Here is a 16,484-nt window from a genome sequence, read left to right on the forward strand (position 1 = left end):
TTTGCATCATTGGATTTGAGATCGATGAATTTGTTATATCTGAGACACTGTTATTTATTTATGTGATTTTGAGCATGAGTATGTTATATCAATACATATGTATCAGTGATTGATGGCATGATTATATGGGTATGATATATTTATTACACTGCAAAATTTGAATTGATTAATAAAGCCAAATATTATAATTTTATGAAAATAAAAAGAAAGAGAAATATGGTTTGGACTGGTCTTGTCTTGTGGAATAGTCTGCCAGGAGCTTATGCCTGGGATAGCCCCCACAGACTTATGTGTGGAAGAATCTGATTCGAGAAAGATCATGAATGATTTGATCCGAGAAAGATCATGACCACTTTGATCCGAGAAAGATCATGAATGATTTGATCCGAGAAAGATCATGGCCACTTTGATCCGAGAAAGATCATGAATATTTCGATTCGAGGAAGATCACAGAAATCGATCCGAATAAAAGATCGTCGCATGATCCTAGTAGTCCAAAGCCAAAGCCAAAAAGAAAAGGATTAAAGACGATGTGATAATAGAAGAAAATAGAAAGATAAGATATGAAACAATCGTTGAATAAAATTGTTTCACTTATTAACATATGATAATGCATCTCTTTTGATAAAACAGATAATGTATAAATGTTTGCAGTATTCTGGACAGTGAACATTGGCTTTTATGTGTTATTGCTTATCTTTATTTTCAAATTATATTATTATATTGGTGTGATATGAAAATTTTTACTAGGCTGTAAAGCTCATACCCCTTCATCTTTCTTGTCTTCTCAGAGTTACAAGATGTCCATGGTTGGCTATGGTATGGATTTGTGAGTGAGCGGATGCATAGATAGAGTACCGTTGATACCTGATCAGGGGATTGAAGGAATGTTAATTGTAATTATGCAAGTTTTATAAATTATTATTGAAATTAAATATTATGGTTGATAAGATTGTAATGATTTAATTTGGCCTTGCATATTCTTTGGAGCTTACTCTAAGGAGTGTGTGGCCATCACGTATCCGATCCGAATATTGGATTCGGGACGTGACAAGATTAAAGCTTAATCGTTTGATGCATAGCAGATGAATTTTGCAAAAAAAAAAAAGAAATTGCGAATCCCCTTGGCTATTGATTTTTGAAAAAAAAATCAAAGTAACTTAATTTCTTTAGAATAATACATAATCGCCGGATGTCAAATGATACAATATATAATATTATATAAAACATATGATGTTATATCATCATATTACACTATATCATATATAATAGTGATAACATATTTTATATTATATATTATTAATACTATTTATTATTCATCATGATAATATTATTAATACTATTTATTATTCATAATGATTATATTGGAGGATAAGCAGTCATTTCTCCTTAGCAGTAGCAGGGATAAAGGGAAGGCTTGAATCAGCTAAACCCGGTTTAGAGACGTGCTGATGCACCTATTTTATGGTCTTATCCTGAATAAGGTGATTTGATAGGACTGTAAGATATAAAGTATTCGGATAGAGAAAATGGAAGTTTAGCAAATAAACCCCCTTAATATCCCATCCAAACAAGGCCGAAGGGTCATCCAAACTCTATATAACTATACTTCTAAAATGTTTCAGCACAATATGCTACTATAACATAGGTTCTTTTCATGTATTGGAAACTTCATTTTCATTTTTTTTTTTTTTGGTTTGGTGGAGAAAGGCTTTTTTTTCATTTAGAAATAATTCATGGAAGTAAACTACACATACAAATAACCTATAGAATTATGAATTACATCCAAAAGCCTATAGAATTATGAAAACGAGTGCTTGGAAAGTTGGTGGACATGGATAAATTGGTTGATCAATTTTTTCATGCAGTTTATCACCATTCTCTTCTGTAGCACATATCCATCTTTTTTTCTGATGTGCTGGACTCACAGTCAGACATATTTAGAGGGTCAAACATTACAGCTGGTTGGGTCACACTCTACGTGGGAAATATATTGAAGACTTTTTATGGATTTTCTTGAGGTTAGCATAATTTAAAAATATTTTATTTTTTGGATGCGTTTCGGTATGCCGCTAACCAAATGACGTCAATTCCTTACCGAAGAAAACTGAAAAAAAAAACAAATGACCTGTCATTGCAGCGTCCATGTCGCTCCACTCAATAGCCGGCCGCATTTGGCATCTCTTGGGAGATCAAAATAAGTCAGCAAAAATAAAGACCCGGGGGGGGGGGGGAAGAGAGAGAGAAGGGGAGAAATGGAGGTTGCAGGACAGAAAGGGAGGGTGTGTGTTACTGGGGCCGGAGGTTACGTGGCCTCATGGCTGGTGAAGCTCCTCCTCTCCAATGGTTACAAGGTCCATGGAACAGTCAGAGATTTAAGTACTGTTCTTCCTTCTACTACTACGCACTACTGCTGTCTGAGTTTTTTGTATTGCTCTTTCCTTGTTTAACTGTTTTTAGGTTGATATACCCCATTATTCATTTTTTCTTTTCTTTTTTTCCTTTCTTTTTCTGTATGTGTGCGTGTGTAAGAATTAAATCATTTTGTGTAGAGGTGAGTTTTATTTTTATCAATGAGGTTTTATCCTTTTTTTTGATAAATCAATGAGGTTTTATCAGTCACTCTAATCTGGACAAATATGGAATTAATAATTGACTCAAGTATGTAGTGTTTTGTGAGTTTGGTTTTGCATGTTTGAACTTGGATTTCTGTAAGGTTTCGGCAACAAGTTAGCATACCACGTATCCATTGCTCCAAATGTAACCTTCATTTTTTTCTCTTGAAATAAAGGGTGCAAAGGAGCCTTCAAATATCAAAAGAACATCAGTAAAAACATGATGAACAGAACAATCCAAGTTTCCCCCCCTTTTTTGTTTTCTTAGGTGCTGCAGATGCCCATAGAAACCAATAAAATTCATATCCTGCGCTGTTGCATCGCAGATGCAAACACTTAAAAATATTTTATGCAACAGATTAAAACAAAGCAGGGAAATTTGATTGTTCTAAATGAACAAAACCAAGAACTTGATAGCCAGTAAACTAAGATGGTTGAAGGGATAATAGAGGGTTTGTTGTTCTCAGAAAGAGAATAGAATGTTTGTTTCTAGTCAACAAGATTCTACTTCAGTTAGCAAAAAAAGTGGCTAAGTATTTGTATTCTTGAATAATAAGCTATCCTTTCTTCAAGGCTAGGGGACTGCGAATCACCTTTTCTTTTGTTGTCTGTTCTCCAATTTTATTTGGGATAATTTCAGAAGATACCTTAGTCTTCCTGCCTTGCCCGACCTACTAGCCCCAACTGAAAAGAACAAGAGGTTAGGATGACACACAATTGTGGTATCCTCTAGCTAGGTCCTTTGTCAATAAGATTCATGCTTGTTGTTGATCGGACCGGGGTGGCCTTCCTCAAGATGCTTGATTCCAATGTCGGAGTGTTCTCGTTCTTACACTGGCTTGTTGTTTAGTTATTTTCTCCTCTTTCTCTTTCATTTCTTTTCTACTTTCAGTCTTTCTGTACTTACTTTCATCTCCTTAATAAAAGTGGTCTTCTTTTTCCAAGAATATAAAAGCCAAAAAATACTTTTAGTTATTAACATATAAATGCTAGTGAAGATAAGATTTGCCATATTGATCAATACTATACCATACCGAACATATTGTACTATACGAATATCGAAATAATATGTAATCTCATACCATGCGGATACTGAATATGCCTCATCATCTCATATTGTATCGCATACCGACACTGTAATAGGATGACAGCTGTATAAGTCTTGTACCAAGATAGCGAACCTTTTGTGAAAATACAAGTCTAAGCTGTGATGTTGTCCAAGTTGCTAGTGGATGAGGAGATGGTCCAAGGGAGGAGAACAATCATCATGAGGTCCAGGCCCCTAATGTAAATTAAATTTTCTAAACATTTGTTCCAGGTGAAGAAAAGAATGCTCACTTGAGGAAATTGGAGAAGGCCTCTGAAAACCTTCAACTCTTCAAGGCGGACTTGCTTGACTATGACACTTTAAAAGCAGCCTTTGCAGGATGTGAAGGAGTCTTCCATGTGGCTAGTCCTGTCCCTGCAACCAAAGTTCTTGATCCAGAGGCAAGTCTTTTACATGCTTAGATATATAAGAGATCAAAATTTTCTTATGAAGATACTTCAAATATGCTTATGCATCTGTATAAATAATAGGACATTGATATGATTATTGGATACTGCAATGCTCACGGTTTGAAATTGTCAGGGCTGATATTCATGTATAGTATTAGGAAATACTGAGTCATTTGTTTCATATAGGAATACAATGGTGGGAAGGACATATAGAGTTTTGATGGCTAAGAATTGTATACACCATTTTTCCTTGGGAAACTTGACACCCAATCTATTCTTTGATCGAAGTTTAGCATGCTGTCCCTTAAATATTATCATTTAATTTTTAGTTCTGCACACACTTATTTTTAGTTCTTCTGCACAATTATGTTCTCCTTGCACGCAGTTATATTGTCCCTGCACATATTTATATTCGTGCATACAAAGTTATTTGTAATTGTGTACGTATTGAAGAATGAGTGTGCATAGCCGCTACAGACCAGAAATTAAGGAAAGTTCGAAACTTGGGGCAGGCGTTATAAAGTCCCAGTTCAGGGACTAAAAGTTAGATTCTGGTCTGTGGAAGGACCAGCTGTTAAATACACTTTTTTTAAAAGGGTAACTCTTAGGTTCCCAAATTATTATATTATTTCCTTGCATCTTTTCTCTGAGAGAGAGGGAGAGAGAAAGATTGGGCCAAGAGCCCAGTGAACTTCATTAAGACAATGAAATTACAAAGTAAAAAGGATTAAGAGATCAAATTAGCTTACATGCAACTTAAAATTGAAAGATAAGGGCTATGTATTTGTAAGAGTATGTATTCTGAATTAGTATATTTTATTCTTTAAATCTTTTTTATCTCCATATATCACTTTACAGTTAGAGGTGATCACTCCTGCTGTTAATGGTACTTTAAATGTACTTCAAGCGTGTTCGGAGAAGAAAATCAAACGGGTAATTGTGGTGTCATCAATTGCTGCTGTTCTATTGAATTCACATTGGCCACATGATAAGCTACAAGATGAGGAGTATTGGTCATCTGAAGAATTTTGCAGGATGATTGAGGTGACTCTTGTGATCTTTGAAGCTTTTGTTTCTGTACCTTATTGTGAAATGAAATAAAATATTTTTATCTTTTTCTTTAATAGATACACATACTCATATCTTGACAGATTATCGAAAAGATAATGAAGTAGCTATAACCACCTCTGATCTGCACATCAAATGGCCCACACACATCGGTGTGTACCAGGACAAGTAACTCAGTGGCCATTTCCCCTGTCCTATAAAGGATAATTTGACCATTTTTTCTCAAAGACAAGATTCACAAGATGGATATGACTCTGGGTTAAGAGAGCCAAGGATTCCATCTTTTTTCAGTTTGTTTATCATGTCCTCTCCAATATGGCCTAATCATGATGCCACAAGTACTTCTGATTAATTTTATCTCTGGATCTCTTTTGGTCTACAGTACTCTCTATTTGCTCGTTTAAATTCATATTTGCATCAACATGCAAGTGATATAGACTGTCAATTAAAAGATCTCGTATAACCAATTTATTTTATAAATAAATAAAATAAAAATTTTTATTGAAATTAATTTCAAAATCTTTCTGTGCTAGCACAGACATGGAAATCAAATTTCGACTAGCTATAGAAACAAAATAATAATTCTTTAAATCTAATCTAAAATCAGATAGTAATCGAAGAGGATATGTGCCAATGGTCTCTGTGGTAATTTTTACTCCATTGTCGATCCGAAAGATCATGTCACCTTCTCTTATTCTCCTACTTTCTATTAGACCCTATATTGAAGTACATATATGAGCACTCAAATCAGAATATAATATCCAACTAGAAGTAAAAGAAATCGTAAGGTTAGATTCAACTATAAATATATTTTTCGAACATATATGAGTATGCTGTTTTGAAAATTTCTTGGTTGCACTTTACTCCATCAGCCGCAGCTTTGGTGGATTGTCGTCTGAATTATGAGAATATTTATACAGCCTTGGATTTACGATGCATTCGCCCTATCATTGTAGATAAGGAAATTCACACATATCCCTTTGAAAATTGTCGTGCATTAGGGTGATGCTATGGAGTTCCCAGTTCATTAAGTGGAAGATGTAGTTTTTGATCCTCATCGATCGACCTCATTTTGCTTGTATTTCTTCTGACTGTTACACCTGGGATGGTGGTCATGGAGCCCAATGAAATGCTTTTGGTCCTCGTCTCTAAAATCTGCTTGTGGTATGTGCTGAGAGGCTAGAAAACACCATAGCGGTATCCATTTACAATAAATCCAAATGCAGTATTCCTTCTCTCTAAATTCAGCGGGGAGTCTATGGGGGAAGGTTAGGCAAAGGCACGAGGGAAAACCTATGCAGCAAACGATTCTAATAAAGCTGTTGCACAGATAAAAAAACCATAGGGGTGCTTAGTTCAGAGAAATTGAGGTTTGGAATGGAAATTGAAATGGATGATTCTCATTTCAGCTGCTTGGTTGGAAGGAGTCCCATTCTGATTCCGATTTCAAAATGGAATAAGAATGATCCAATCTATCTAAAACTCAATCCCTACTCTCCCCTATAGATTCATATTTTCATTCCGATTCTAATTTCAGTCATGAACTAAACGCTTCGAGGGACTTTGTCATTTCAATTCCTATTCGAATCCATTACAATTTCTATTCCGATCGCGAACCAAGCCCCCACCCCCTCCCCCCCCATTTAGTCTTTCATTGCCTCTTCTAATGCATACTCTTTGCTTGATTTCAATAATTATTAAGGGATGTTTGGTTCGTGAGTGGAACTGGAATCGAAATCGAAATGACTAAATCTCCTAAAGCATTTGGTCTGTGATCAAAATTCGAATCAAAATAAAAATTTGAATCTTTAGAAGAGATTGAAGATTGAGTTTTAGGTAGTTTGGGTCATTTCTATTTCACCCTGAAATTAGAAACGAAATGGGACTCCTCCCAACTAAACAGTTAGAATAGAAGTTATCCATTGCTATTTCGATTCTGGACCTCAACTCTCTCCATCCCAATACCTCCCTAATGTTGATTGGGAGAGATTTTGGATTTGAGCATGCATTGAAGGTTGCATTCCACCGTGTTTTTCAAAGAAGAAGAAGAAGAAGAAAGGAAATGAAGAATCATGAGTATAACCCACATTTATGATTTTATAGAATTTATAAGATGCCATTTTTCACTGCCAAATTATTATAAGAAGAACTAGAGAAATCTATTAACCGCACAACTTTGTTGCAAAACATTAGATTTGTCACTCACAGTTCCAAAAAAGAAAGTGAAGCTATTAAATCTGGTACATAGGCCTGAAGTATCGTCAACAAAGATTTCCCTTCAACTAATAACGGTTACATTAACCTTTCAATGCACATGGTCGAACGTATCAATGTACCTAAGCAAGGTGTTTCCTTTAGTTATTTTCTGGGTATCTATTATGATCAAAACATTATCGCGACAAATTGTACATTGATCTTCTCATGCCAAGATAATCTATTAGACTCAACATGAATAGAAGTTCCTTATCTCAACAGTTTTGCTGAATCTAAGATACTGATCCAGTTTCATTAATTTCTTTTCAGAATCCTGGACGTTTTGACCGCACCGAGACGCACGTTCTCTAGAAATTCTCCGAATCCTGTTTCTTGCGCATCTTTGGAGTAAAGTTGGCAATAAAACCGAAGGACCGTATTATAATGGTGAACAAAAAACTGATTATAGTGTGGCGCGTCCAAGTGATGTTACAAATAATTATGATAAAAAATATCACGATTCATAAAATATAAATAATAGATATATATTTTTATATAATAAATTATATTATATAATTATTTCAAATCAACGTATATCAAATTTAATCATATTAAGATATTTGGTTCTAGGCGGTCATGATCATATTTTTCAATTTATAAAATAATAATAAAAATAATTAATTTTATAATCTATCATAAAAAGCATTACATCAATATCAGTGACGGCTTTGTTACTATTAATCTGCACTTTAGCATTATGAAAAAAATATGAGTCACCTCTATTTCTTTTTTTTTTGACTCAGTTCCATTTTATTAGGGATTGCCGTAACCGGATCCATGGGAACCGAAGATAAGAAACTGGGTCGAAGGGGCTTGGATTTAAGACTCAAATTTTCAACTAATCTTAGTCAGGTCATAAACTAGTGAAACTGGGTCCAATTTTTAACATGCTGGCCTTAGGAGCCTAACATTTCGATCTTAATTTCGGGTATGGTTTTGCAAGAATTAGGATATGTATGGGTCTGCTCCGGGTCCACCTCATCCATTTGCATACTTTCCAGATTCTAATTTCACGTGAGTTGATACTTTTGTAGAGCATCTCGAAGCTGAAGTGCGGTGGTTTCCCACCCAAATCCTTTCTTATCATCAAAATGGAGGAGCCGAAGACTTTCATAAACTGTCTTTAGCTACTCTCAACGATCCCACATCCCTCCCAAGGATTGAAGGAAACAATTATTGGCCCCTCGTCCTCGGATGTCAAAGGGTGGCAAGGTTAAGGCTTAATCGTTTGATGCATAGCGGATGAATTTTGCAAAAAAAATTCGCCGAATGTCAAATGATACAATATATAATATTATATAAAACATATGATGTTATATCATCATATTACACTATATCATATATAATAGTGATAACATATTTTATATTATATATTATTAATACTATTTATTATTCATAATGATTATATTGGAGGATAAGCAGTCATTTCTCCTTAGCAGTAGCAGGGATAAAGGGAGGGCTTAAATCAGCTAAACCCGGTTTAGAGACGTGCTGATGCACCTATTTTATGGTCTTATCCTGAATAAGGTGATTTGATAGGACTGTAAGATATAAAGTATTCGGATAGAGAAAATGGAAGTTTAGCAAATAAACCCCCTTAATATCCCATCCAAACAAGACCGAAGGGTCATCCAAACTCTATATAACTATACTTCTAAAATGTTTCAGCACAATATGCTACTATAATAACATAGGTTCTTTTCATGTATTGGAAACTTCATTTTCATTTATTTTTTTTTTTGGTTTGGTGGAGAAAGGCTTTTTTTTCATTTAGAAATAATTCATGGAAGTAAACTACACATACAAATAACCTATAGAATTATGAATTACATCCAAAAGCCTATAGAATTATGAAAACGAGTGCTTGGAAAGTTGGTGGACCTGGATAAATTGGTTGATCAACTTTTTCATGCAGTTTATCACCATTCTCTTCTGTAGCACATATCCATCTTTCTTTCTGTTGTGCTGGACTCACAGTCAGATATATTTAGAGGGTCAAACATTACAGCTGATTGGGTCACACTCTACGTGGGGAATATATTGAAGACTTTTTATGGATTTTCTTGAGGTTAGCATAATTTAAAAATATTTTATTTTTTAGATGCGTTTCGGTATGCTGCTAACCAAATGACGTCAATTCCTTACCGAAGAAAACTGAAAAAAAAAAACAAATGACCTGTCCTTGCAGCGTCCATGTCGCTCCACTCAACAGCCGGCCGCATTTGGCATCTCTTGGGAGATCAAAATAAGTCAGCAAAAATAAAGACCAGGGGGGGGGGAAGAGAGAGAGAAGGGGAGAAATGGAGGTTGCAGGACAGAAAGGGAGGGTGTGTGTTACTGGGGCCGGAGGTTACGTGGCCTCATGGCTGGTGAAGCTCCTCCTCTCCAATGGTTACAAGGTCCATGGAACAGTCAGAGATTTAAGTACTGTTCTTCCTTCTACTACTACGCACTACTGCTGTCCGAGTTTTTTGTATTGCTCTTTCCTTGTTTAACTGTTTTTAGGTTGATATACCCCATTATTCATTTTTTCTTTTCTTTTTTTCCTTTCTTTTTCTGTATGTGTGCGTGTGTAAGAATTAAATCATTTTGTGTAGAGGTGAGTTTTATTTTTATCAATGAGGTTTTATCCTTTTTTTTGATAAATCAATGAGGTTTTATCAGTCACTCTAATCTGGACAAATATGGAATTAATAATTGACTCAAGTATGTAGTGTTTTGTGAGTTTGGTTTTGCATGTTTGAACTTGGATTTCTGTAAGGTTTCAGCAACAAGTTAGCATACCACGTATCCATTGCTCCAAATGTAACCTTCATTTTTTTCTCTTGAAATAAAGGGTGCAAAGGAGCCTTCAAATATCAAAAGAACATCAGTAAAAACATGATGAACAGAAAAATCCAAGTTTCCCCCCCTTTTTTGTTTTCTTAGGTGCTGCAGATGCCCATAGAAACCAATAAAATTCATATCCTGCGCTGTTGCATCGCAGATGCAAACACTTAAAAATATTTTATGCAACAGATTAAAACAAAGCAGGGAAATTTGATTGTTCTAAATGAACAAAACCAAGAACTTGATAGCCAGTAAACTAAGATGGTTGAAGGGATAATAGAGGGTTTGTTGTTCTCAGAAAGAGAATAGAATGTTTGTTTCTAGTCAACAAGATTCTACTTCAGTTAGCAAAAAAAGTGGCTAAGTATTTGTATTCTTGAATAATAAGCTATCCTTTCTTCAAGATTAGGGGACTGCGAATCACCTTTTCTTTTGTTGTCTGTTCTCTAATTTTATTTGGGATAATTTCAGAAGATGTCTTAGTCTTCCTGCCTTGCCCGACCTACTATAGTCCCAACTGAAAAAAATAAGAGGTTAGGATGACACACAATTGTGGTATCCTCTAGTTAGGTCCTTTGTCAATAAGATTCATGCTTGTTGATCGGACCGGGGTGGCCTTCCCCAAGATGCTTGATTCCAATATTGGAGTGTTCTCGTTCTTACACTGGCCTGTTGTTTAGTTGTTTTCTCCTCTTTCCCTTTCATTTCTTTTCTACCTTCAGTCTTTCTGTACTTACTTTCATCTCCTTAATAAAAGTGGTCTTCTTTTTCCAAGAATATAAAAGCCAAAAAATACTTTTAGTTGTTAACATATAAATGCTAGTGAAGACAAGATTTGCCATATTGATCAATACTATACCATACCGGACATACTGTACCATACGAATATCGAAATAGTATGTAATCTCATACCATGCTGATACTCAATATGTCTCATTGTCTCGTATTGTATCGCGTACCGACACTGTAATAGGATGACACATGCATAAGTCTTGTACCAAGATGGCGAATCTTGTGTAAAGATACAAGTCTAAGTGGTGATATTGTCCAAGTTGCTAGTGGATGAGGAGATGGTCCAAGGGAGGAGAACAATCATCATGAGGTCCAGGCCCCTAATGTAAATTAAATTTTCTAAACATTTGTTCCAGGTGAAGAAAAGAATGCTCACTTGAGGAAATTGGAGAAGGCCTCTGAAAACCTTCAACTCTTCAAGGCGGACTTGCTTGACTATGACACTCTAAAAGCAGCCTTTGCAGGATGTGAAGGAGTCTTCCATGTGGCCAGTCCTGTCCCTGCAACCAAAGTTCTTGATCCAGAGGCAAGTCTTTTACATGCTTAGATATATAAGAGATCAAAATTTTCTTATAAAGGTACTTCTAATATGCTTACGCATCTGTATAAATCATAGGACATTGATATGATTATTTGATACTGCAATGCTCACGGTTTGAAATTGTCAGGGCTGATATTCATGTATAATATTAGGAAATACTGAGTCATTTGTTTCATATAGGAATACAATGGAGGGAAGGACATATAGAGTTTTGATGGCTAAGAATTGTATACACCATTTTTCCTTGGGAAACTTGACACCCAATCTATTCGTTGATCGAAGTTGAGCATGCTGTCCCTTAAATATTATCATTTAATTTTTAGTTCTGCACACACTTATTTTTAGTTCTTCTGCACAATTATGTTCTCCTTGCACGCAGTTATATTGTCCCTGCACATATTTATATTCGTGCATACAAAGTTATTTGTAATTGTGTACGTATTGAAGAATGAGTGTGCATAGCCGCTACAGACCAGAAATTAAGGAAACTTCGAAACTTGGGGCAGGTGTTATAAAGTCCCAGTTCAGGGACTAAAAGGTAGATTCTGGTCTATGGAAGGACCAGCTGTTAAATACACCTTCTTTAAAAGGGTGACTCTTAGGTTCCCAAATTATTATATTATTTCCTTCCATCTTTTCTCTGGGAGAGAGGGAGAGAGAAAGATTGGGCCAAGAGCCCAGTGAACTTCATTAAGACAATGAAATTACAAAGTAAAAGGGATTAAGAGATCAAATTAGGTTACATGCAACTTAAAATTGAAAGATATGGGCTATGTATTTGTAAGAGTATGTAATCTGAATTAGTATATTTTATTCTTTAAATCTTTTTTATCTCCATATATCACCTTACAGTTAGAGGTGATCACTCCTGCTGTTAATGGTACTCTAAATGTACTTCAAGCGTGTTCGGAGAAGAAAATCAAACGGGTAATTGTGGTGTCATCAATTGCTGCTGTTCTATTGAATCCACGTTGGCCACATGATAAGCTACAAGATGAGGAGTGTTGGTCGTCTGAAGAATTTTGCAGGATGATTGAGGTGACTCTTGTGATCTTTGGAGCTTTTGTTTATATATCTTATTGTGAAATGAAACAAAGTATTTTTATCTTTTTCTTTAATAGAACCAGGCACACAATTGAATACTTTGATTTAACTTGTATGGAAAATCTGTAACTAGCAATTCTTACTGGATCACAAATTAGCATGATGATCGCCAATATGCTTCACAAATTGTGTTATGCTAAGAAGCTAGATCTAGGGTTAATAAATAATTGGAAGACAAAATGGCAACCATTTACGTGGCCTACATCCATGAGCAGAGACGATCAGAAAAAGCTCATTATTAGTGATGGAAGAGTACAAAGAAGAAAAATCCCTGATGCAATGCTCTAAATCTTGCCAACACTTGAAAGCCCTAAAACAAGACATGGCCCACACATATGCTACACCACTAGCCTGCACAATGTGCGTCAGCCCTTAGGCTGAGGGTCCAGTTGGAGAGACTCTTTTAGCAGTGCATCCTCTAAAAGAAGAAAGACCATAACAAGTTTCATGGCCCAAATTCGTTAATCACTTTTATTGAACCACCCAGCTAGTCTTTCTTAAAATCTGTCTTGATCAATGTGGTCAATCAGCATCACGATTCTTGTAGTAAAGAAGAAAAAGTCTCCAATATAATTTTCTAGCTCATGTGAAGATATGAACCTAGTGCTTGACAAACTCCCTTATGGTCTACCAAGTGGTCACATGATTTTTAGTAACTATGGCTGGATAAATGTCTTTCAGATGTTTAAGATAATAAAACTAAGCAACAGTACCTCCTCCATTCATCAATGTTTTTTTGTTGGATTTTTTATATGCCCTTATTTCTACCAACAAACATATTTACCAGTTGTGTAACTCTAGTAATATAGTTTTCAAAATTCCCATTTAGGTTAACTTAGGTCAACCTCTAATTAATCTGTTGGTGTTCCTTTACGATTACGGCTGTAGCTTTTGTGTTGTAGGTTCTTTGGTTTGTGCAGAAATCAGGTTCAAGTGAAGAGCTTTTGTAGATACTGTTGCTCCAAGGGTCAAACTGAACATTTTTTTTTAATTTGGCCTATATATGCCCTGTAAACTCCTTTTGTTTCTTCCAAACATTATTATATGAAACAAGGTGGTAAATCCACCTCTTTTAAGAGGGGATGGTCATGCATAGTTTTGAGTACATTGCCAAACTGCAGAACCATCACCAAATACACTTCACAACCTTCTAAGGCATCCATTTCACCTTTTCCTTATATAATTTAATTTAATCTAACTATCTAATTTAATCCTTATTTGCCCTTGTAGAACTGGTATTTCCTTTCGAAGACAATGGCCGAACGTGCAGCCTGGAAGTATGCAGAGAAAAATGGGCTTGATCTTGTAACTGTTTGCCCGTCGGTGGTTGTAGGACCATTGCTGCAACCTACAGCGAGCACCAGCAGCTTGTTTCTAATCTATGCTATAAAAGGTCCTCCTTTACACACAGTTCTTTCTTTCTTTAGCGACATATATAAACCATTTTAAATATAAGTGCAATCTGGCTAGATTGTAGCATTAAATTTTGAGGATAACTCTATTAATAATTAAGCTTCTTACTGAATCTATTTTGTGCTAGCTTTCTGGCCCCATAGCTAAATGTATGGTTCAAGCTTTATCCTACTTCATTGCAACAGGTCATATTTTCCACCATAGTGAATTCGAAGGACATATCTACTTTAAAAAAATGAGCATTCTCAAATTGTTTTCTTACAAGTTAGTTCTCAATTTGCTTAGCTCTTCTGATCCTTTTCTTATCCCCTTCAAGCTTGAGCAGAAGACATATCTGGGTGCAATGACCCACAGTACCTATAGGAACTCTAGCTTTGTTTCAATATCCTCATGAATCTGATTGGCCCTTCCCAATCATTTTTCTGAAAATAAAAAAAAAAAAAGGGAAAAAACAACTCTTTGTAGGCACCAACAAGCAGAGGACAGTTGATACTTGAAATTTATTAGTTAGGTTCAAACATATTCTCTTCAGTTTTTTTCCATGTGTTCCTAAATGTTTCTCATTTCATTAACAACATGGCATCCACGAATCACGAGGAAAAAGAGACTTTCTCCTTGAATGAGAAATTGTCAATGGCCAATCCACCATGAACGTAGGCGGTCTCACCACCACCAATTCTTACAATTGTGATTCCTGCAAGTAGCTTTCTTTATGCTCTCAAATCTCAATATACTTCTTATGTCCGATGTCTCTTTGCCACTGATTTCCCTTTTATTGTTTGGTCGATAGTTGTTCAAGTCAATTGAGAACATGTAAATTAACTTTGTCTTCTTCTTCTCCGGTTCATTGAGAGGTCTTCTCTTCAAATTCTTGTTTCACATTGTCTTATTGGTATTATTGTAGAAGTCGACTTTGTTCATTGACCTTCTGTATACTTGGCAAGTTGCAAAAATCTTTGTTTCATGTAGTAAGCCTGTTTGGAGTAATAACTGAGCTATGGTTGTACTGATATCTTAAGAGAGTCTGACACCATGTAGGCTGAAGAATTTCCTTTCATTGTATGTAATTATTGCAAACCTCCTATGTTTCGACCCCTGCCTGAGAAAATGATGCTTGGGTTTGAGTTTTCCAGCTTCAGCGTTTTTTCTGTGTTTTTATAACAGGGGGTCCAGAACCCATGAATAACTCCCTCTGGAACATTGTCGATGTTCGAGATGTTGCTGATGCATTGCTTCTAGCATATGAGAGGCCAGAAGCATCTGGAAGATACCTTTGTGCACCTTATCCAATTACCATTCGAGATTTGGTAGACTTGCTAAAGGGCATGTATCCTAACTATGGATACCCAAAGAAGTTCGTTCTATTCCCTACTTTTTATTTGCGGAGTACCATTGATATTTCTACTTCAATTTTAACTTTATTTTCTTTTGAATTGCAGTATAATTGAGGTGCCACCAAATCCTCCACTGACCTCAGAGAAACTAAAGAAGTTGGGTTGGAAATGCAGGCCTCTAGCAGAAACTCTCAATGATGCTGTTGAATGCTATAGAGAGGCAGGTCTTTTGGATGAACTAGAGGGCCGTACTTTTCATTTTCCTCCTCTCTTCAATTTGACAGCCAAGACTGGAACTCAGGTATCCGTGGAATAAGGCTTATCGCTAAACTTGGCAACTTCTTAAGATGTAACCTATCAATAAAATATACTCCCTTTCTTCTTATATGTGGAGACAAGTGAAACAAGCATTCATCATCGCACCTGGTCTCTTGGATGCAGATGCTCTTGTTCTTAGTTGTAAAAGAAACAAGTCATTTACTTCTAGCTTGCTCTTGGACTAAAGTTGGAGATCCTATTATCTCCACATGTTACTAAGGGTGCAATTGAGAACTTGATTTGAGATTGGTTGATTGGTAATGGATGGCATTTCTTTGCCTTGTTTGGGTGAAATCTGCCAATGAAATTCTTGGGCAAATATAACTAAACTAAAAGTTAGTTGCTAGGTTTAGAGTGCAAATGGTCAATACTTCCCTGCTTCTGCTTTGTTATTTTCCCTTCAACTGCCACCGCTAACTCCTGCAGCAATGATGGTGGGGGAGTTCAAGATCTCTGAGACCAAATGAATCAAATGAGACTAAAAGAATCAAATAAATGTTGGTGGATTTGGAAAGTGTTGGAATATACCGACTGACCCCTATACGCCGACTTACCTTCGGACCGGTTCGATCGATGCCCAACTCTACCGACCGGACCGACAGACGACTCCAACTCCGACTCCGACAATGACTATCGACGATGGCTGCCGACAATATCCGGCCGAAGGTATGTCGGTCAAACAGATCCATACTGTTTCCGACCGACCGAACGGTCGAACCT

At 36.0% G+C, this 16,484-nt stretch overlaps 2 protein-coding genes across 2 annotated transcripts; both read left to right on the forward strand.

Moving 5' to 3' along the window:
• The first annotated feature begins 2,216 nt into the window (after positions 1-2,216).
• Positions 2,217-5,236, forward strand: LOC140852107 (cinnamoyl-CoA reductase 1-like). The gene is made up of 3 exons (XM_073244955.1): positions 2,217-2,379; positions 3,934-4,103; positions 4,971-5,236. The coding sequence occupies exons 1-3, from the start codon at positions 2,256-2,258 to the stop codon at positions 5,211-5,213; spliced, it is 537 nt and encodes a 178-aa protein (XP_073101056.1). The 5' UTR covers positions 2,217-2,255; the 3' UTR covers positions 5,214-5,236.
• A 3,462-nt stretch (positions 5,237-8,698) lies between these two features.
• LOC140852106 (cinnamoyl-CoA reductase 1-like) lies at positions 8,699-15,983 on the forward strand. Its single transcript, XM_073244954.1, has 7 exons — positions 8,699-9,501; positions 9,622-9,857; positions 11,411-11,584; positions 12,452-12,633; positions 13,930-14,092; positions 15,277-15,466; positions 15,552-15,983. The coding sequence occupies exons 2-7, from the start codon at positions 9,734-9,736 to the stop codon at positions 15,760-15,762; spliced, it is 1,044 nt and encodes a 347-aa protein (XP_073101055.1). The 5' UTR covers positions 8,699-9,501; positions 9,622-9,733; the 3' UTR covers positions 15,763-15,983.
• Positions 15,984-16,484: the final 501 nt, after the last annotated feature.

This window comes from Elaeis guineensis, chromosome 10 (assembly GCF_000442705.2).
Source record: "Elaeis guineensis isolate ETL-2024a chromosome 10, EG11, whole genome shotgun sequence".
Lineage (NCBI taxonomy): Eukaryota > Viridiplantae > Streptophyta > Magnoliopsida > Arecales > Arecaceae > Elaeis > Elaeis guineensis.